This window comes from Sycon ciliatum, chromosome 3 (assembly GCF_964019385.1).
Source record: "Sycon ciliatum chromosome 3, ocSycCili1.1, whole genome shotgun sequence".
NCBI lineage: Eukaryota > Metazoa > Porifera > Calcarea > Leucosolenida > Sycettidae > Sycon > Sycon ciliatum.
The window spans coordinates 779,882-803,327 of NC_088645.1; the positions used below are offsets into that span (position 1 = coordinate 779,882).

Consider the following 23,446-nt stretch of genomic DNA (forward strand, 5'->3'; position numbering starts at 1 on the left):
TGCCTGTGGGAAGTCTTATCCCGAGCGGGTATCCCTGCTCCCATGCTTGCCGTGATCCGTTCCTTTCACACTGACATGTCGGCGGTGGTTCGGGTGGAGAACACGACAACTGACCCTATCCGTGTCACGAATGGTCTCCGTCAGGGATGCACCATGGCACCTGTGCTGTTTAACATCTTCATGTGGGCGGTGGTGACTGTGTGGCAGCGACGAGTCCGAGATGTACCCGGTGTTGGTTTTGAGTTCCGGCATTGTGATGGTGACAATAACCCTTTACCGCAAGCCTACCAGGACGGATCCGGTTGCCATTGCCACTGAGTCACAGTTTGCAGACGACTCAGCACTTTTCGCGACGACTCGTGCAAGGGCGGAGACGGCACTTGCAGTGTTTGACACGACCGCAGCTGAGTTTGGGCTTAAAGTTCGTGCTACCAAGACACAGTTCTTGGTTGCAGGTAGGGATGTTTCGCCTGGGGACTGCGCTCGAATCGAGCTAGCTGGCACGGTCATCGAGTGTGTTTCGGAGTTCCGGTATCTGGGATCTCTCATTCATCGCGGTGGCCGGTCGACACAGGACATCACTGCTCGGATTGCGCATGCCTCTCGTGCTTGTGGCGCCTTGCAAGGAACCATCTTCAGCAATCCTGACCTTGATTTGCATGTCAAGAGGTGTGTGTTTAATGCATGTGTGCTGTCGCTCCTCCTCTATGGGTCAGAGTGTTGGACACCATTGCAACACGATCTCCAACGTTTGTCAGTCTTTCATTTGCGGTGCATCCGTTCCATCCTGGGTGTGTCCCGCAGAGATTGCTGGAATAATCACACGACCAACGCCCAACTGTTGGAGATGTGGGGTGACTCTGATACCATCTGCGTGAAGGTCGCACAGCCTCGCCTAGAGTGGCTGGGCCATGTTGCCCGAATGGACAGTAGCCGGAAGCCGAGACAGATCCTGTTTGGCTCACTTCTCACACGTCGCCCAGCACATGCCCCTCGCAAGCGCTGGAAGGATTGCGTTGTCTCCGACCTAAGAGTTTGTGGCCTCACCAAGGAATGGTACCCTATCGCCTGTGAGTCCCGCGCTGACTGGCGGACTATGTACGCCAAGCCTGTGGAGAATGTGCCTCAGCCTGTCCCAGTGGTATGTGCGGATTGCAATCGGTCATTCTCGCGCCCTGGAGATCGTGCTCGCCACAAATGTGTGGTTGAGCGGGCAAACGGTCAGAAAGTGCGATAAGAAGGCACAAAACTTACAGGCTACTGAGACATTCTGACCGTTTATCATCTTGTTACAGTCGTGGATAGTTTCTGCATAACTCGTTCTGATATGCTTCTTCTCTTTTTTTTAATAAAAAAAGAAAAATGAAAAATAGGGTTTCAGTGGCCAGAAAAAGCCACTTCAATCAGCTGTGTGGTGGATACCAGGCTAAATTAGTGGCGGTCAATTCATCAGCCTTGCAAGTTGTTGAATGGTGTAATCCCAGCACAAGTTGATATGTCTAACATAGCTGTTCGCTATCATCGCTTCCGCGATGGGCAGATCTGAGATGTGTGTGTGTGTGTGTGTGTGTTTGTGTACGTTTGTGTGTTTAAAAGTCATCCGTAAATACCGATATTCATTTAGAAACGAAAACTAGTCGTTTCTCTTCAACCCCCCTCCCCCCCCCCCCTCCCTCAGGAACGAACACATACAAACGATGCATAGTATCGTTATTTTTTCTTTTCTCTTCAGGGCGTGCCCACACATACAAACTGTGCATCGATATTTTTCGAGCGAACAGGCGCTCAGCCCCCTCCCCCCTAAACGACTAGTTTTCGTTTCTAAATGAATATCTATATTTTATGGATGGCCCCTAGGCTTATGGGTATAGATTCTTGGTTGGAGAAAAGCAATTCAGCACACGAATCACAGACGCCATACAGTTTAAACTAGGCCTTTTGTAACATTACTTTTCAAGTCAAATACAATGGCGATAAACAAGGTAGCAAGCATGTCCTTATTGCCAGCACTTTGGCGGTCAGAACATTAACAAAATAGCATTTTAAAAGATAGCGGTTGTGACCCCAACTACATGTTGACCGGTCAGAGCATTGGCCAAATAACACTTTAAGAAATAGCGCTAGTAGCACCAAACGACGTAATGAAAATAATTAATTTTAATAGTATCAAAAAACAATAGGGACCACAGTACTACAATGTCAAAATAGTGAGAACTTTTGCACATACTTCTTTTGCACACATAGTTCAAATATGCACATGGCACTCATTGCAAACATGGCACTCCTTTTCACTTCACCACTCCAGCGTGTGTGCTCAACAAATCTCACCTTGCTGTTCTGGAGGCAGTGTACATTGCAAAGCTGAAGCCTGAACTGTGTGTCCGATAGACGCATGTGTGAAAGTTCTCACTGTTTTGACATTGTAGTACTGTGGTCCTCATTGTTGTTTGATACTTGTAAAATTCATTGCTTTTAAAACTATTTAGTTGACACCACTAGATCTGTCTTTTAGAGCGCTATTTGGTCAATACTCTGACCGCCAAATATGAGGTGTAGTGGTGTGTTTAGGTTGGGTGGGGGGGGGGCACGCCCTCCCCCCTTCCCACGCCCCTCCCCTTTTCCCCAAAAAGTTTGACCTGGGTTTGAAATAAACACCAGGCTGCTGCATGCACAGGCGGTAGACTCTACATGGTGGGAAGCAGCTTCCAAAAGCAGCTGCACTGACCGTTGGTGTGTAGCGGTGCACTGCAGATGAAACGATCGACTCCACACAATGTCTACACTTTTGTTCACATTCCAGGACACGCTCGATGCGTCTTAAGAAAGGCGTGCAGTGATGTGCAGAATGCAGCACTACCCAAGCGGGACTGAACAACACAGCTTGGGATCGTTAAGCGCATCCTTCTGCAACATTGTACAACGGTGTTTTGAGGATGATCCCCTCGGGATTCGAATCATGCATTGGTTGACTTGAAGACTGTTTTGCGAAGTCTCAGGCACATCCATGGACTTAAAGAAGCCAAGCTCTGGGCTGCAGAGCCTGGATGGATTTTTGCAGAGCATTCTTGCGACGGCGTAATTCCTGTTCCAACAGGTAACCGTGGGATTGATCAAGTCGTTGCAAATTCAATAGATGACTTGCACAAAGATTGTCTGGGTTCGAGATGGGGCTAGTGGACCTTCTGACTCTCACTTCCCGATCTTTTGACTTTGACTTTGAGACTTTCGCTTTTTGCCTGACGAACGCTGAGCTAGTTTTTTTGGCTAGAGTTGTTTTGATTTGGATTCGTCATGCGGAAGCGCTGCTGCGCTTCTCAATGCACCAGCAGACGAGATATGGAACTGAGGCTCCCATTCCATACGTTCCTTTACGAACCGGGAACGCAGAAAAATTGATTCATGCCATATCGAAATGAACTTAAATGAGGTATTCAGCTTTCCCACCAGATTTTGCTACTTGTATTGAACCTGGGTCTGCTGCAGAGGGAAAGCTCTCTGCTGTCCGCTTTTTACAATTATTAGAAGTGCACTGCTCTTTTCCGGCTTGTGCTTCCCTGACGATACATTTGATGCGGGTTGTTGTGAGTAGTCTACATGTTGTCCGTGACCTTGGAGATCCCGTCCGTGACATCTACGAGTTCCCCTTTTGGCCTATTTATTCTGTGTGGCGCTGTGTCCTCGCGGGCTGTGTACGGACCGCACACAGACTGTGCAGGTTGCGCCACAGCACACATGCGCATATTGTACGCTGAGACTCTCAATGAGAAAGAACAACTCAACCTTTTTGTGTTGTATACGGCGGACGTACAGAGAGATATTTAAACAGCCTATCGTCCCCTAGCGTCTGCATAAAAAATCCGACGACAATTGGCGTCCAACGTGGGGCTCGAAGATGACGATGAGAGTGAGAGTCTCATGCTCCACCGACCAAGACAACAAAGACAATATCAATCTGTGAGCTGCAAGTCACTTGACCTTCCACAGCTTTGCCCAGTGTGTACAGTTCAGAGAGTGAGTGATCATGCTACATTCAATCCGAGTCAAATACTCAGACTTTACGGCGAGAAATTATTCTCCATTCAACCCAGATCTGACACAGATGTTGATATTATCATTATTTCCGCGTTCAATCGGTGGATCCATTAGGTCCACCCCCAGGTTCGCTCGTACCGGATAGATTAAACCAAGGGGATAATGATTTGATGATATTGAGCTACGTGATAAAGAATAGTTTCCAAAAAGAAACACTCGGTGTGACAAGGGTAAAGACTGCACGTAAGGCAGTGACTAAATAGTCATGCATGTGGAGATAGCACTGAACAGTGCTATGCATGTAGTAATAATTCCGATTTGATAGCAACACCATATTTGCAGTTCATAGTTTAATGTACCACAACAAACCTATGTTCCAAGGAAATGACCTGTTTTGTTACCTGGATCCGTGGCATACCCACGCTGTCCAGACCCTACCATGGTCAAGTGCATTTCATGCTGCAGGACTCTATAGCTGCAGCCATAGTATGCATGTGTGGGTGGGTGTCTTTGTTTGTGTGTGTCGGTGTGTGTGTTTGTTTGTGTATTATATACTATATATATATATATATACACACTGTTGTGAATTCCAGCAGAAATCCAAGAGAGCTCGATACCGGGAAGGTAGAGCCGTGACACACTAGTCAGAACAACAGATGGCTTGATCAGTCACAACTTAAAGTTTCATGCCATCTCAGGCACTCATCGGGTGATATGAACATCAAGAAAAATAACCCACTATTTAAAGCCCAGTATGGCGGAACAACGATAACAGAAAGCGCTAGGGGCGCTATCAACTCATATCCGATTCAGTGTCATAGCCACTAAGGATCGCGGTACTAAGGTGATAAAGGTGATGAAAACGAGCTGGCCCAGCTAGTGAGATGCGGGGTGCAAAGATGATGATGGTGACAAGGCGGCAGAGAGCTATCAACTGGCCCTACTGCCTGGAAGCAGGGTGCCGAGAAGATCATGTTATCGGTGTTGATAGCATGAATTTATTTTGATGTCGACATTTGGATATCACCTCCGACCGCTTGTTGAGGCTCGATCTCCTGTCGGCAGTGATTCTTCTCGCCTTCTCCTCGAGGCACGGGCTGCATCTTTTCGTTATGTTGCTGTAGGCCTTGGCCTTCTGAACCACTCGCCATTTGATGTCGTGCGTCTTGCCATTATCTTTCAATAGACCAATCCCGAAAAGATTGTCTGGGTTCGAAAGGGGGCATGTCAACTGAGAGTACACTGTACAACACATACATGGCACTACCTGATCAGCATGCGGCACAGGACGTGTTTGATAGTTCGCGTGTGAATGCGAGGGTAAGTACACGGTTTTCTCGTTAGTTGCATGCAAGAGAGACGATGCGACAAAAAGCAAAGCCCTTTGTAGTTTTCTCTCTCGCACTGGTAATGGTCTGCTGTTGGAGTTGAAATGCTAAGACATAATCCTTGTTTCGCTCTTCTGTGTAGTGTGAAGAGGTCAACGAACGTGTAGAGCTCACTTTTATGAAGTAGGCAAGGCTGTGAGCGCTGTGGCTCAAAGCGATAGGCCCAAAATCTTACGAGATATTTCGAGTCCTATTGTTTGTTGCGAGCGCTTCGTCTTCGATGAGTCCTGCCTCTTTCCTGGCAGTTGCCCTCCTATAGGACCAACCACGAAGTGACTGTACTCATCTGCAGCCGATCAATGTTATATTGCACAAGAAGATATCGTTTTCGCCAAGCCAGTGCCCCGCCAAAGACCATCGCCGTGTCACACCGTCGGAACGAGTTCATGATGAGAAACATCATTCGCGCGAGCGTGATGAAGAACTATTTCGAAAGACAACATAGTCTTTACCCCCGGGACGACAACTATGGGGAGAATGTCACCAGCGTCATCAACGAAGACGACGGCAGTATTTCGGAAACCTGGAGTCAGCGGAGGTCGTCAAGCTCCTCCGCGACCCGGTACATGTACAGTATAGGTGACATGTCGACACGAGCGTGCGGAAACACAGCATACACTGTAGTAATGTTGCGAGAGTTTGCGGAAGGAGTCCAAGTCGGGAAATCCATCAGCTCCAAAAGCTACCTGTAGGTGAGCGATGAGACTCCAGCTTCAGACTACAACAGTCAGGACTAGTAAATAGTTGAACTTTGTGAAGCAGCAGATCGAGAAGTTAGCTGAAATCGTAGCTGTTGCAGTATGTCGGCGCTATGTAGCTTGCATTTTTTACGGAGAGTCGATCGCCACGCGAATGTTTCTCTCCTCACCGAGAGCTATCTGGCCTCCAAACTCCGTCAGGGTCTGCCTAAGGTACCGAAGGTCCTTTGACTAGCTGCTGGCAGGACTCCATCAAATCCTTTAGCTTCAGCTCGGCGAGCAAAAGTCTCTCTCTCTTCCGCCATGAGCTGACACACACAAACTGAATACAACTCGATGCACTTCACACGTGCGGGCTTGCACGCGTGCCCCCTTTCACGAACCCAGACAATCTTTTCGGGATTGGTCTATTCCCACACATGCTTTGAGAGGCCCGTGGATTTGCGGTATCCAGTAAGCTTGATGGGTGTCTTGTGGTTCCCGTATAGAAGCTTGAATGGAGGCTCCGTACTGCCAATGTAGGTCTTGGGCCCATCGCTGTGGCCATCACTCGACACCTCCGCCGCGCAGACTATGCTGGTTGCTTGGCACGCTCCGTTGAGAGGGCGCTGGTCCTTGCGACGGCAGTTGCATGGCTTGTCCGGTTCCTGGACGCACAATTGACGCTTATTGTGGCCACTGATAATGTGGGCCATATTCGGCATTCGGTGGGCCATATTCCGTTTCCTTTTTCCCTAGGGGAAACCATTGTGAGAGCGAGGTGGCGGCTCTTTGGCCATGTCCTGAGACTAAACGACGATGTACCAGCACGCGTTATGATGGCAGCATACTTCGAAAACCCAAGTTCCGCTGCCACCTGGCGGCGCCGGCCACGTACCACTCTGCCACTGAGTCTGCACCAGGACCTGCAGCGTATCGGGGGGTGGCTCAAGAATGGAAAGACCTACATGTATGCAGCAATGTGATAAAAGCATACAAACATCAAAGCCTAATACTGCTTCCATCTGTGGCAGGTGCATGGCTGTACGGTGTACCATATCATAACTCATTGACTAACATATTTTGTGAAAATATTATCCTGTAAAAGAATAGGAATGTAAACAAAACACCTGTGAAAACACAACCTTTATTACTACTAACACAACCTCTGACTACATTAATCATGAGATCAACCCCAAAACATTTCTTGCAGTTTACTTTCGTAGAGTTTGCAACTTTGTGTTCCTCAACACAACTTGCAGCTTTCTTCAAAAATATCCTCAACCTTGGTTCTGTCCTAGATCGTATATACATGCATTTATTGTTTCGTCTCATCATTATGGAGCAGCTTATGCGAAGGCTAGCCAAGCATGCTTGGCGATGCCAACGCGGAAAAGCCTATAATAATAATAATAATAATATTCGGCAAACAGGAGTAGCTCACCTTCACTTTGAAGCGGCTGAAGATTTTGTTCATTTTGGACCCCTTAGGAAAATGCTTGTCGATCAGCCGGAGGAAGGTGCCGGCGATGTTGGTCCGGACACTCTTTGAGTATGGCGGGTTAAACCACACCACATTCCGTTTCCTTTTCATTTTTGCTTGCTGCCGTTCATTGCAGTAGGTGGCGTTCGGTCAATGTACTTCATGTTGGCAAGTAATCCGCTGGCCGCTAATGCATTGCGATATATAGGGGCAGCATCGGCAAATACGCCGCTGTCAGCAGATATGCTTGAGACTCGTCGAGCGATCATATCAGGGATGTTCCGTAGTATGGATTGTGGGTGATTGAACATGGCGTTGGATACGGCTGGAAATCCATATATGTGTGTGCATGTGCGTGCGTGCGTGTGTGCGCGCGGGCACGCGTGCGTGCGTGTGTGTAGTATTATATTAATATACTAATAATGCAGATTAATGGGTGCACACAGCTGCTCCGTGCTACCACTCAAACTATGCTGCTATGATTGCTAGCGCTTTTACTGCATGCTCATGCTTTGCTGCTGGCTACGGTCACGTGCACTGTACATCACGGTAACCATGACGACCAAACATCATGGTACATGCACACATGGTACTCTAATCAGTAATCTCTATGCGACGTGGCATTCTACTTGTTATTCAACGTGACACTCAACCAAGCATTCATTCGTGCGTGTCGCTCAACGTAGGCGGCGTGCGTCGTGGCACTTGACGTGGCATGCTAAAGTTTGCCTAGTTATATTTCGATGCGTTCTGCGTGTGGATCACTCTTGTCAAATCGTTGTGTTTCAACGGGTTGTGTTTTCTCTAGTCCTCATCCTTATTGTCTCGAACCATGGCTGCCTTAAGGTCAAAGATATTTGTGCCATGACGGTTCCGCGCCTCCCCAGGGAACTGGATGCTTCGGGCAGGAAATCTGCCCTTGTGGATCGCCTGATTCAGGCCTGTGAATCTACTCCGAGCGCGGTGAGTGGGGCAGGCAGCTAAGAACGCAAATTGTTGGCACCGTTTGCGCCAGCAGCGCCGTTTTATTTGAAATCTGCAGATGTTGGAGAGAAACGGAGTCACAACTCACAAAGCTTTACCAGGTACAGGCTCGCCTTTGGCCTCTATTTGCAGCCAGAGTCAGCGCAAGTCCACTCCTCTACGCTCTAGTAGGCTATGTCGGTATGGGTGACGGGGCTGACAACCTACTCACCAGTTCTAGTCCAGGACGCGATCTTTGTGTCCCAGCACGCGCGGATCACTATGGAAGTAACGAAATCTGGTGAGCGAGCAGGCAAGATTCCCCCAGAGATCACAGCAGCTGGGAATCCATTTATGGATATTATCTCGTGCCGGTACGCGGTACTTGTTTCGTTCCGTTTAGCCGAAGGTATGATTTCAAACAACTGAACGACGAAATGGACTCGCCGTCGCCTCTTTGCAGTAGTTGCCGATACATCCTTGTCGGAGAGATTGCAACTAGATCTGTCATTCCCTCTGAGTCTCGATAGAGCCCTGGCCCAAGCTCGCTAGAAGGAAACTGTTGACCAGCAACAACCTTGTTGGTGAAAGTTGTGCACCGTCAGACCGCTGTACAACTTCACACAAAGTAAGTAATAGTTACTAGTATAGTGTACATAGCATGGTTTGAACAACGACATCACTCACACTCTCTGTGTGTTCGTGAGTCATATGCACTGGAGCTGCATACACGCACTGACTGACTTAGTCGTAGTGTCTCTGATCGTCAGGATGCTATACTGTACTACTACGTAACCACTGGCAATCTCACTGAGTCACTGAGGTGGTGTGTAACATCCAGCCCAGTGCCCAGTGCCCAGTGCCCAGTGCCCAGTGCCCAGTGCCCAGTGCCCAGTGCCCAGTGCCCAGTGTCCAGTGCCCAGTGTTCAGTGCCCAGTGCCCAGTGCCCAGTGCCCAGTGCCCAGTGCCCAGTGCCCAGTGCCCAGTGCAGTGCCCAGTGCCCAGTGCAGTGCAACTGCCATCCTGCCACTTCAACTGCTCATGTTTTGCAGCACAGACAGTATACTGACACAGTGGTCATCCCTACTTTAGTCTGCACCCACTGACCCAGGCACAGCCCTAACCCTGGCATCAAGCAATCAATTACATCATTGTACTAATAGGTCTACCTGTCATTGCCAGCAACAATCCTTGTTTTGTCAAAGTCAGTTCTGCAACCTCAGGCTGTGCAACTCCACACCAAGTCACTAGTACAGTGGACATAGCATTCTTTGAACAGCTGCATCACTGTGTTTGTGAGTCATGTGCACTGGTCCTCTGAGCTGAATGCACAATGCCATAGCCATGCATAGTCATCTTGTTGCTGATCACAACCATCTTGTGGCAGTGTGAAACCAGTTACATCCAACCCAGTGCAGTGCACCTTTCAATCCTGTCACTTCTACTGCTCATGCGTTGCAGTACCATACACACAGTGGTCACCCCATCTTTAGTCTGCACCAAGGCACAGCCCTAGCTCGGGCATCAATCAATCTAGTACTACTACTAGTCGGTCTACCTGTCATTGGTGGGGTAAGGAACTCCCCCCCCCCCCTCACACGCACACACACACACACACACGCACACACACACACACACACACACACGCACATGCACACACACACACGCGCACACACACACACACACACACACACACACACACACACACACACACACACACAGTGCATCAATCAATCAAGTACTAGAACTTGTCACTATTGAGGTGCACTACCCAAGTAAGTCACAGGCTGGCCTATGCCCATGGTGTTGCAGTCTGCTCCAGTTTGGATGAGGGTTAGTACTGTTGCAGATGACACTGACATCCCAACCAGATTGTACAGCCAGCTGTTGACGTGTTGCATGAATTCCGGCCGCCAGCAGATATGCTTGGGCCACTCTTGTGCAACTATCTATTTGGTTTTCCAGTACAACGCTCAGCCTATCTATTATCTGCCACACTCGACAGGGATTGCGTCCTCAAGCATGAACTCGCCTGCCTTTTAGGCCAACTCACATGCACGTCCCACCATCTGCCCTACGCTGCTTGTCTGCCCTTTTCAAGGCCACATCTTAGATATCATCCCACAGAATGCTGCACCTCTCAGCCCCAGCCAAGGATGACATTAGCAGGTGGCACCAGACTTTGTCAACATATTGAAGGTGGGCACACACCGTTAAGTTCTCCTGTGGTCATTGCACTCGTCCGCACCCTCTACTTATCTGTGTCCAGCAACACTTACTGTTTAGAGCATCATACTTGCCAGTCAACTCCAATGCCGGTGGCTGATGCTCTGTACGGACCAAGTTGCATGCCTTCACAACCTTTGCTCCCACAGCTGCGGAGCGCCCTGACGCCAAGGTCAAGCCGATCCCTGCAGCAAAGTTCGTCCTTCTATTTGGGCACGCTCCCTTTGCTGCACGAGCAATGTTCCGGCGTAGAATGCGGGACACCGGCAAGGAGTTTTTCAAGATAATTGTCTTACTGCGAGACATTGGCTGTGTTCACATCTGTGTTGCTTGAACTCTTCTCAGTATCCTCTTTATCACATGCTGTCTCAATAAACAAAAAAATAATGCCTAGCCAAAGAGGGACTTTTCGGTCCCCGTCCCTCAGACCTGTCTATCCTTTTGGCTCAACCAAAATCTTGCTCCGGCAGTGACCTCTCTCTTGGCTCTGCCAAGATCTTGCTCCGCAGTGAACCCTCTCTGACTCCTCTATTGGCTCCGCCAAAATCCTGCTCCGGATGTGATAATGCAGATTAATGGGTGCACGCAGCTTCAAGCAACCGCTCAAGCTATGCTGCTATGTTAGATAATGCTGTTGCTGTGTTCTCATACTTTGCTACTGACTACGGTCGTGTGCACTGCACTTCACGGTGACTATGTCGGCCAAACAACATTGTGCATGCACGAGTGACGGTACACTAGGTGATGGTACACTCTACGTGTCATTGAACATGTCACTCAACGTGTGGGCGACGTGCGACGTTTCTTAGTTAATGTGTGTGTGTCTGTGTGTGTGTGTGTGTGTGTGTATGTGTGTCACATATGGTGCAGTGGTATGCGCAGTCGATTTCCAATCGAGAGGTTGCGGGTTCAATTCCCGACGATTATGGTCGCACACGACTTTCTTCTCTTTCTCATTCTCCTACCTCTTCTTTTATTCTCCTGGGTGGTTACCAACAGCCAGTGTATGCACGACTATGTGGTGTGGTGTGAGTGTAAAAAAAATTAAAAAGAGAAAAAGAAAAATGAAAAATGAAAAATAGGGATTCACTGGCCAGCAAAACCCACTTCAAAAACAGCTGTGTGGTGGATACCAGGCCAAAAATTAGTGGCGGTGAATTCATCAGCCTTACAAGCTGTTGAATGGTGTAATCCCAGCACAAGTTACTATGTCTAACATAGCTGTTCACTATCATCGCTTCCACGATGGGCATGTATGAGTATGAGTGTGTGTGTGTGTGTGTGTGTGTGTGTGTGTGTGTGTGTGTGTGCGTGTGCTTGTGTGTGTGTGTGTTTGCGTGTGTGTGTGTGTGTGTGTGTGAGTGTGTGTGAGTTTTCTCTTGAGAGAGGAGGAAGCAGTTTTTGGGGCTCCGAACTCTTCTTTCTTCGTAGTGAGTTTAGGGCCACGGGCTGGCTCCTGGCTTCTGCCAGGGCCAGCCCTGGTGAGTAGAAAACACTTAGTGACGCGGTGTTAGACAAGGCAGTCTTCATCTTGCTGCCGCGGAGGAGGAAAAATTCAGCGTTGACGACATGGCCACTTCGGATGTGACCACTCGCGCTGACCCTCTTTCGCCTGGGTGTAGAGGTCTTGCAAACCCTCGCCCAGAGTCTTTTCACTCGCGTGCACCAGCGGCTCGAAAGGTTGTTCTGTCTCTGGGAACGTGGAACGTCAGGACTCTTGTCGACACTGACGGAAATTTGAATACGGCGTCCAAAGCAAAAAAATCAAGGAAAGTTTGTTCGAATATTCGCGAGGAGAGAAAAATTGACCTTGTGTGTCGTCAGCTCAAAAAGTATGGAATGGACATCGTTGGCCTCCAGGAGACGCTTTGGTTTGGCTCTCATCAATATACTGTCGGAGATTGCTTAGTTTTGACAAGTGGTCGCCCAACACCGACTGGGGATGAGCCTGCTCGTCGTGGTGAAGGGGTTGCTGTCGTTTTGCGAGGCAGATGCAGGGAGGCATTTGAACGCGGAGGCTCTCGCTGGACGGCGGTCAGCTCCAGACTCCTGTCATTGCAGGTAAAATTCGTATGTGGTCGGAATCAGTCTGTGTCTTGCCTGCACTTCGCTGTGGCGTATGCCCCCACGTTTGTCAGGCCCCGTGAGGAGAAAACTCAATTCTACGCAGATGTCCAGTCCTTCATTGACAGTATTCCCAGGAACGATCAATTCGTCCTTCTTGGTGACTTCAACGCCCGTGTTGGCAGTGCTGGTGCGGATGGTGACTGGTCAGGTGTCAGAGGCCCTCATGGTTTTGGTCGAATGAACTCAGCTGGAGAGGATTTGCTCAATTTCTTGTCCAGAAATGGTGCCCTCATATGTAACACGTGGTTTCGGAAGAATGATGTTCATAAGCATACCTGGTTTCATCCTCGATACAAACAGCCTCACTGCATTGACTACTGCATCATTCCTCAGAGCCGACGCTCCCAGTGTATTGATTGCCAAGTCATCCGGTCTGCGGAATGTGATACCGATCATAAATTCTTGGCTATGAAATTGCGCCTGGCAGAGAATCCCTGTTTCCATCGTACCCGTGCTGTCATCAGAAAACCCATTGCTGTGTCCAAGCTGTTGTGCAAGCCTGGCGGAGATGACGAACCGGACACTCGTAGGGTCTTTCGCGACATGCTGGATGCAGAGTTGGAGGGAGCCTGGTCGCATGAGCCATCCTTGGATGACTGGTGGACTACCATCAAGACAACAACTATCAAGGTTGCAGAGGATTGCTTGGGCAGAGAGAGCCGTAGACAGCCGGAGTGGTTTCGGGATAGTCAGGCAGAGCTTGAACCTTTCCTACTGGAGAGGGATCGGCTGTTTGCTGTTTGGGTGTCTACACGCAAAGTCAGTGATTGCAATGCCTATAAGTGTGCCCGCAGCTCCGCGCGGAGGGAAGTCAGACGCGTCAAGCAGGAATGGCTACTCAACAAGGCCCAGGATTGCAAACGTTTCAGCCTCACGTCCAAGGGTGGCTGGGAGTGCATCAGACACATCCAGGCTGCGTTTCAGGGACTAAAACCGAAGGTCACAACAGCGATCAAGAATTCAATGGGACAGGTTTGTGACACCCCCGAGGCCACGAACATGCGGTGGCGGGAGCACTTTGGGGGAGTTCTCAATATCGTCAGCGACTTTGACGTGGAAACCCTCGACTCTATTCACCAGCGTCCGGTCTTGGGGGAGCTTGCGGATGTTTCCGACCGTGTGGAGATTCGTAAGGCCATGCAAGCACTGAAGAACGGCAAAGCTTGTGGTAGCTCTGAAGTTTTTGCCGAGATGCTGAAGTATGGTGGTCCTGTTCTACTGGGTAAGCTGCAGGCATTGCTGGAGGAGGTATGGCGGGCTGGTCGAGTACCGCAGGATTGGGTGGATGCCATCCTGGTCCCTGTCCCCAAGAAGGGTGATCTGAGTCTGACTGATAACTGGCGCGGGATTGCCCTTCTCGACGTGGTTGGCAAGCTTGCTGCACGGCTTATAGCGGACCGTCTGCAGCGTGTTGGGGAACAGTATCTGCCTGATTCTCAGTGCGGTTTTCGCAGAGGCAGGGGCTGCTCGGATATGGTATTCTCTGTTCGGCAAGTCGCGGAGAAGTTGCATGAGCATTCTTCCAAGGGATTCGCAGTATTCATTGACCTCCGAAAGGCCTATGACTCGGTGCCGCGGGCCGCCTTGTGGCGGGTGCTTGCAAAGCTTGGCGTACCAGAGGTGCTGGTTTCCGTAATTCGATCGTTCCATGTCGACATGTCAGCATCTATACGCATTGGTGGCGAGCTGTTGGAGCCGATTGCGGTGGGGAACGGACTGCGTCAAGGATGCACCATGGCCCCGATTCTTTTCAATTTGTACATGTTTGCTGTTGTCGAGAAATGGCATGAAGCAATAGCTGGTGACGACGAGATTGGACTATCAATTTGTCAGTTTCGTCAGGACAGACTGTTCAACACGCGTCTCCGAGCATACACCAGGGCTCCACTAACGGAATGCCAGTTTGCGGATGACTCTGCACTTCTTGCCAAGACTCACCCCGGTGCAGAGAGAGCACTCGCTGGGTTTGAGACTACTGCTTCTGCCTTTGGGCTCAAGGTTAACATGGCCAAGACAAAGTTCATGGCTATTGGGACTGGGGTGGTGAACGAGGACATGGCACCTTTAAACGGCACGGTGGAGCACGTGCACTCCTTTCGTTATCTTGGATGCCATGTGACACCGGATGCCAGGTGTCCCTATGATGTGTCGCGTAGGATTGCTGCTGCATCGGGCGCTTTCCACAGTTTGAAGGATGCAGTGTTCTACAACTCGGACTTCACCATCGGCATCAAGCGTGTAGTCTATGGCGTCACTGTTCTGGCTGTCCTCCTGTATGGTTCTGAGACTTGGACAACATGGCAAAGGGACCTGCAGCGGCTTGACGTGTTTCACCATCAGTGCTTGAGGATGATCTTGCACATCGGTCGTGCACGCCAGATTGATGAGCACATCTCCAATTTGCAGGTGCGGAAATGGTGGGGCGACTTGGAGCAGCCGGCTGACAAGATTCGCAGGCGGCGGCTGCAGTGGCTGGGCCATATGGCACGTATGCCGAGGGGCGACCGCATCCCTCGTCAGCTGTTGTTTGGCTCCTTGCCATCGAAGCGCCCGCCCCATGGTCCGAGGAAGCGATGGAAGGACGTGGTGCGGACCGACCTGGCGGCAATTGGCATTGAGCCCAATTCCTGGCTCGACGTGGCAAGTAATCGCCGTGAGTGGAAGTCCCAGTGCCTTGATGGGGTGGATCGTATTGTACTTGCCCGTCAAGAGCCTGTCGACAAGCCTCTGCTTTGCGGTGTGTGCAACCGCAGTTTCCGCCGCCGTCAGGATATCGCACGGCATCGTTGTACATCGCGGCGTTCAATAGCAATTATAACCCGTGGGAATGCGCCGTCACGTCAGTCGTCGGGTCCTGGTGCCGCTTCCCGGAGACAGCGCTAATCCAAGAGCTGCCCCGTATGGGGCCACTTAGCCAGTCATGGCAGTGGAGAAGAAGGAAGGAAGGAAGAAGGTGTGTGTGTGTGTGCGCGTGCGCGTGTGAACTGGACAAGACCCGGCCAGGTCATGGGCTCCGGAAGCGGTGGCGGGACAATGTGGTGTCCGACATGAAGGACCGCCAGATAGCGGCCTGGTACGACCTCGCCCAGGATCGCAGAGAACGGAGATCAGCATGCAGCACCATTCTTCCGACCAAGCCCGTCACCTTAGACTTTGTTTGCACTTGTGGAAAGCGCTATCGCCGTCGCCAGAACCTGACTCGCCACGCCCGATTCTGCTGGTGACTTGAGCACTGTTGGTCCCTTCGGCACCTGCTATCATCTCCGGATGGGCATATTGTATTGTATTGTATTGTATTGTGTGCGTGTGTGTGTGTGTGTGCGTGTGACGGTCAATTCTTCAGAATTGCAAGCTGTTAAATGGTGCAATCCCAGCACAAGTTGCTATGGCTTCTGCCGTAGCATTGCTACGCTAAGGTCAAGGTCAAAGGTGTGCGTGTGTGTGTGTGCGTGCGTGCGTGTGTGCGTGCGTGTGTGTGTATGTGTGTGTGTGTGTGTGTGTGTGTGTGTGTGTGTGTGTGTGTGTGTGTGTGTGTGTGTGTGTGTGCGTGTGTGCGTGCGTGCATGTGTGTGTATGTGTATGTGTGTGTGTGTGTGTGTGTGTGCGTGGGTGTGTGTGTGTGTGTGTGTGTGTGTGTGTGTGTGTGTGTGTGTGTGTGTGTGTGTGTGTGTGTGTGTGTGTGTGTGTGTGTGTGTGTGTGTGTGTGAAGGGGCGTCGCACATGGTACGGTCACTACGGTACTGACCGTACCACTATTTGCCCAAAGCACCCGTGGATCAAGATAATGTACTGATTTGGGCTCTAATTTTCCAAAATTTCGGCTCGGCCACCCTCCCCCACGAGTAAATTGTACTTCAGATGGCTGAGTGTACCACACTAAATTACCTTCCGACGCCCCTGCGGTGTGTGTGTGTGTGTGAGAGAGAGTGTGTGTGAGTGTGTGTGTGGGTGTGTGTGCGCGCGCATGCGTGCGTGCGTGCACCATATGGTGCAGTGGTATGTGCAGACAATTTCCAATCGTGAGGTTTTAGAGGTTTTACATCGGGCCCTAGGCGACCGCTAAAATGGCCAACCCGACAACAAAGAAGTTGAGGCCAAAGACAATGATTTTATTTTTTGCGCATGCATACATAAGAAGTGACGTAATAGGAGTCAGGTTGCTACAGTACTCCCCTGCCACTGGTGAGGTCGGGAGGAGTAAAGCACGGTTAACAAGTAAAAGAGAGAGAAAGGAAGCGTGGCATGTACAAGGCGGAAAGGCAATATAAAATATAATACAATATGCACAAGAGAGCGATGTGTGTTTTTGAAATTTGTTGACAACGTGGCAAGAAAGACCGAAACAAAAGTCAAAGAGCAGGAAGTGGAAAACAGAGAGATGCCTGACAGAGGCGGGTTAACGTGTCAGCGGTGTGTTAACGTGACAGAGGTGGGGGGCATGTCAGAGGCAGAAAGAAAGAAAAGAGGAAACGTACGCGTAACAGAGGAGTATTTCCATGTCAGAGGCGGCTGCATGTTGCAGGCTTGGCGGGGTACCAGCATGAGCACTGCATTGGGGCGAGGTGTGCCGGTTGAGGTGGGGACTGATGGAGGCGTGCACAGCTCCACTTGTAAGTCCTGTGAGCCGTGCGTATGCCGGCGTGTGTGCACTGTTGAGCTGGTACGGACGGTGGAGGTGGTGGTGGCAGGATAAAAACTCCGAGGAGTGCATGTCGGGGTCACCAATTTAGGGGTTTTACGTCGGGCCCTAGACGACAGCCACAATGGCCAACCGGACAACAAAGAAGTTGAGGCCAAAGACAGTGATTGTATTTCTTGCGCATGCTTATGTATGAAGTGACGTAATAGGAGTCAGGTCACTACAAGGTTCCGGGTTCAATTCCTGACGATTATGGTCACACATGTCATTCTTCTCTTTCTCACTTACCTAGCTCTTCGTTCATTCTCCTGTGTGGTTACCAATAGACAGTGCATGCCAGAACATGTGGTGTGGTGTGTGTATGAAAAAAGCAAAAAAAGCAAAAAAGGGGTTCACTGGACAGAAAAAGCTACTTCAATCAGCTGTGTGGTGTAGACCAGGATTAGTGGCGGTCAATTCATCAGCCTTGCAGGCTGCTGAATGGTGTAATGCCTGCACAAGTTGTTATGTCTAATATAGCCGTTCGCTATCATCGCTCACACGATGGACATGTCGGAGTCGGAGTCTCAGTGTGTGTAGGGGGGGGGGCTCACACACGTATGTAAGTGTGTGATTGTGCGTACCGTACTCACTCGATTAGAAGCCCCTCTCGAATAGAAGCCCCTCTTAAATATATGCCTCGTAAAAATTGGTATTGAAAAAATACAATCCCCAGCTTTAATCCAGTGAGTACTGTATGTGTGCGTGTGTTTGTATGTTTGTTTGCTTGTTTGTATTCCTTATTTAGAGTGGGAAGTCCAAAACAGGCCCTAGCCTAATAACAATGGTCCCACTAGTGAGGGAATGCTGTATATCTGTGCATAAGTCTAGCGGATCAGTGAGTGTAACAGCAACTAGTAGGGAAAGAAAAAGAGAGAAGAAAAACAACTCAAAACAGGAGTTGCGACTTGCCGAGTGCACAGGAAGAAAATAACGAAACGAGCAGGGCATACAGCATTTGTAAAGAGGCTTATTTATCTGGCAAGCAAAAAGGCAAGAGCCATTGACTTAAAGCGATTGTGTTTTCTTTCTTGCCTGACCGTAGCCGGGAGCTGGTTCCATAAGATGGTCCCAGCATAGGTAACACGTTTGGCAAGATATGCAGTTGGGCTGGCTGGGACAATCAGTAGATTGCTGTTCCCACCACGAGTTTGAGTGGAATTACTGCGGCTGAAAAAGTTAGCGAACAACATGCTGATGTTAGAGGAGTCATGGAGACAACGCCAGATAAAAACCAGAAGGTGCATGTTGGCGTATGTGGTCCAGCTGGTTCGGTTGGGTACACTTATGCCAGATAGTGTTGGGTCTGGTGCCAACGCGCTCGGCTGCTTGAAGGTGTATTGTTGTAGCTACCACCTTTGTTGGTTGCAGGGTTCATATACTTTCTATTTGAAGTATACATACCTGCTAGCCATGGACTGCTTCTGGCTAGATTAACTCTTGTGTTATCAATGGTGCTAGTGAAGCTTTTATCAGATCCACTCTGATTTAGCCACCCACACTAGTAGCAAGCATTACCTTCACTAGGGGCAGGGGTGACTGCAGTTGGATCCCGGGACGGATACCCGAATGCCGTCAATCCTTTTACTGCACCTTGTCCTCACCCACTTACTGAGGTGTGGTGAGCCCATAAGTGGGATCATTTCAAGTCCACCCTAGTTTGGGGACTTTAGGGGGTGTCGGCCGTTGGGTGGTTCAATAGCCAATTGAGTCATCTTTCCAAGATTCCTTTTGAGTCTCTCTCCCCTGTCCCGGGGAGACCCACGTGACCAGTTTTGGCTGTGAGCAACAAGTACAAGTACCAGTGTGGTCAATGTTTGGATGTTCATGCGTGTAAGAATATTGCTTGTGGGTGTCCCGGGAGGTACCCGACAGACTGTGCGTACAGCACGCTTGAAGAGCCCATTAAGCCGTCGACTTTTGACGCGACGCCACGTGCGACGTGGTCGACCATAGTGTTCCAGCTCATGTCTGCCTCAAAGTGGAGACCGAAATATTTCGCAGAGCGAACAGTTGGCAGAGGCACTCCATTACATTGCACTCGCAAGTCAAATGTTTGAGATTGTACTGGCGATATCGGCATGATCTGTGTCTTTGTTTCATTCAAGATGAGACCGAGGTTCCTATGTGTGTGTGCATTGTGTGTGTGTGCTTTGTGTGTGTGTGTGTGTGTGTGTGTGTGTATGTGTGTGTGTGTGTGTGCTTTGTGTGTGTGTGTGTGTGTGTGTGTGTGTGTGTGTGTGTGTGTGTGTGTGTGTGTGTGTGTGTGTGTGTGTGTGTGTGCGTGGATGTGTAATAATAAGATAAGTCTCGTTATAAGACTTTTTCTATGTTCCAACTTGCCATAGATTATCTACTAACGAGGGATGACCTGTACACAGTATTGAACTGTTGAAGGACATAGTCATCACAGTGTAGAGTTTTAAATACATTTCGTTTTCATGCAGGTTTTCACTACTGATGGAAACTTCATTACCATGTTCGGATCAGAGGGAGAGTCAGATGGTCAGTTCAAGTATCCTAAGTACATTGCCGAGGATAGGCATGGACACATCCTGGTCACTGAGAACCACCGTGTTCAAGTAAGCTAATTAGTGATAAGTTTGTCTTACCCTTTTGCTTCTAGCACTACTTCTGTTGCCAAGATACATCATACCCTGTGGCAAGAGTGTGAAGCTGTAATTGCAATGCATTTGGCCATTTTAAATTGAGAAGTCTCACCATGTGCTAGACTGGCAAGATGAAAACCTTCTACTGAGGTGGATTGATGACAATCGAGCCATTGCTGAGAGAAATACATTCATTTGCAGTGTGGTTATTGTGACAATTAGAAAAAAGAAACCAGTGATATACGGTTTCTTTTGGGCCAGGTAGAACACTTTATTGTCGCCCTTCGTACATATCCAGGGGGTTTTAGTGAACAAAAAGCAGCGAAATGAAAGCAATATCTGGCGGAATGCGAAGAACATCTTCAGCCAATCAGCAAACCCTGGACTTTGTGCACAATGACCCCTGTTGCATTTGCATGAATAGACAACATAGCTGCTGTAGCTGTGGACCACGTGATGTGAGCTATGCCATCAGGGACAGTGTCTATATACTCATTAGTTGAGCTTGAGTAGGCTGAAGAAGATTGTTTTTAAGACTACCACTATAGAGCTCTCCTCTGCAATCCAGACCATCACCAGATGCGCACATTTATAGAAACACTCCATTTCCAGCACGACAAACACCTCGTGAACACCAGATAGCAGTGTAAGTCAGTATTGCTCCTGGAAGGTAAGAACAGACGTTGAGGAGTCTCGATCATTCACAACACTGTCACCTCCAAACCAGCTTGTCAAAAAGTTGTACTGGGAATATCAGTAAAAAACAGTGGTAGCAACGTCGGCAATTGTAATGCAAGAAAATTGGTTGTAAGCCCAGCACAGCCTTGTAACTACATCATTATTAATGTAACTTTTCCGTAAAAAGTGACATACATGTCACAGGTTGTACGGGTGAAAAGCAAGATTAAATCGTCTTCATTTTGAAAGGATCGGGAGAACTTCAAAGTCAAAAGATCGGTCGGGGAAGTAAGCTGCCTGAAAAGAGAGAAAAATGCCAGACCCACCAGAACTTGAACCCAGGGCCAGCTTGCTTGTCATGAGCAAATCTAATTCAAATGAATTTTTGGTGGGAGTTTGCCATTGAATTTTAAGAGGAACTGTCACGTAAAGATTCCTAGACTTGTCTTGTGATGATAGAAAAAAATGTTGTTGTACCGAAGGTTGCAGTGCTGCACATGTGGCTCTGAAAGGAAAGATGAGGGGAGCTTGTCACCTTCATCTTTAGCGGATTCATCGTTATCAGAAGAATTACATTCACCTGGTTACGGTTCTTCTTGGCTCGGGTTGGTTTTGTGATCGCCCACCGAAGGTGACGTGGTGCTGTTTTCGCTCTCTACCTTTTGGCATTCTCCTTTTGCACGACATACCCATGTGTGCAGCTCCGGTGTCCAAGTTCACAAGGCATTAGTGCACCCGACATCGGAACAGCTAAAGTGTATGTCGATCGACCAGGACACAGGCTTGACTATGTTTTGACGATGAATGTACAAGTGGAGATCTAGTTCGGCATGGCATCACACATTACTTTGCGACAACTGTGGGCACCTTCATTTCAAATCCTGAAAACTGTCACCCAAGGGAAGTAATGGCGTTGACAGTTCCTCCATTCCAAGTTCATAGTGAGATGGTTACTCTAGTATACTAGGATTCGGATAACCTCAATCTGTAGACAGCATACTCTGTGGTCCTTTGTGGACTCGTCAGCGCAGCAAAGGGAAAATGTGGGCGAACCTGATATATGTAGCAATGAAAAAATATTTTCCAAAGCCAGATTTAAATAAGGTCCAAAAGCACGTTGCAAGAGTGCTCAAATTGACACGTCAGTGATCTGTGCATAACGCAGGCAAACAGCAAAGGCACTATCCCGCACGAAATTGCTCACCTACTACAGTTCTGGACATGGAAACCCAGTGGATTGACCTGGGCCGGCGTCCTCAGTGCGTACAGAACGTTGTGTGAAACAGTCATGTTGATCTGATGTGACCAGTGCACTGCAGTGACCAGTGCACTGCAGTGACCAGTGCACTGCAGTGACCAGTGCACTGCAGTGACCAGTGCACTGGTCACTGCAGTGCACTGGTCACTGCAGTGAACTGCACTGGACTGCACTGGTCACTGCAGTGACCAGTGCAGTGCAGTGACCAGTGCACTGCAGTGACCAGTGCACTGCAGTGACCAGTGCACTGCAGTGACCAGTGCACTGCAGTGACCAGTGCACTGCAGTGACCAGTGCACTGCAATGCATCTACATCAACATGTACATGTACATGTAATGCATGTCTGTAATGCTTATCCACAGCTGAATGGCCAGCGCCCAGGGGCCGCTAGACATGTGACCGGATTTCCATGTCCACGATCGTACGGCAGTACAAGAGCAGGAGCAAAATGCCGAATATTACGGTGTGTTGGGCTCACGGGAGTCTAAGCCGCACCCGCCTTTCCAGGTCCACCATCTGTATTTTGTATTGCCATCTGCTGTATAAGCCACCTGCCCGTCAGATTTTGAATGTTTTGGCAACCAAACTTTAAGATGGTTATCAGAATAAACCATAAAATGGTTAAAAGGTTGAGAAACATGACCGAAGTTCTACAAAGGTTGTCTACTTTGCCGTTCACTCAGAACTGGCAACATGTACAATAAGAAGCTTTGCACCAGTATAATGATGGGCTGCAGTACATGAAGAGTAGCTGAACAACACAATTGTTACAGACCCTTGCACATGAATTCACAATTATTGTATTTGCTCGTTCGAATTTATTTGTATTTTGTCTCTCTCACCTTTCACTATTCCCGAGTTGATCACGTACCTGCGTGCTCCACTCTGCTGCAGTTAGAGGCAGCTACTCTACATGCAGTCGAGTCGATTCTATTGTGTATCTGCATGTCTCCTTGACAATATCTGTCCAGCTCTAAATAATTAGAATTAAATTCCTTCACTCTTCTCTCTCTCGCTTCTTCTCTTCAATTTATTTATTTTCGCTTCTCTCAGTTATTTTTGTTTTGTTTGTACTTTGTACGCTATCGCTCTATCTGCATGACGCGATGCAGTTTATGTATGTCGTCACTCCTTGGGGCGCCGTGCCTGCACCTTTGGGGCGCAGTGCACCGGATGCGCAGTGACGTCTACGATGTACGCCAGAGCTAGGCATCTTTTTGGCTGCATGTTTCCTTTTGCGCGGCCAGCTTTTCTGCTTGAGGCTACATGTATGCGTGTCACACTTTGCTTTTCAAAACTCTTGAGTTTCAGTTTTTATTCCACTTT

At 49.1% G+C, this 23,446-nt stretch overlaps 1 protein-coding gene across 1 annotated transcript in view; it reads left to right on the forward strand.

Moving 5' to 3' along the window:
- LOC135813187 (tripartite motif-containing protein 2-like) overlaps window positions 1–23,446 on the forward strand; it is a 238,245-nt gene that overhangs the window by 207,421 nt on the left and 7,378 nt on the right. Inside the window, exon 17 of the mRNA XM_065326404.1 lies at window positions 20,022–20,156. Coding sequence (XP_065182476.1) covers window positions 20,022–20,156 — 135 coding nt within the window. The remainder of the gene's footprint in view (window positions 1–20,021; window positions 20,157–23,446) is intronic.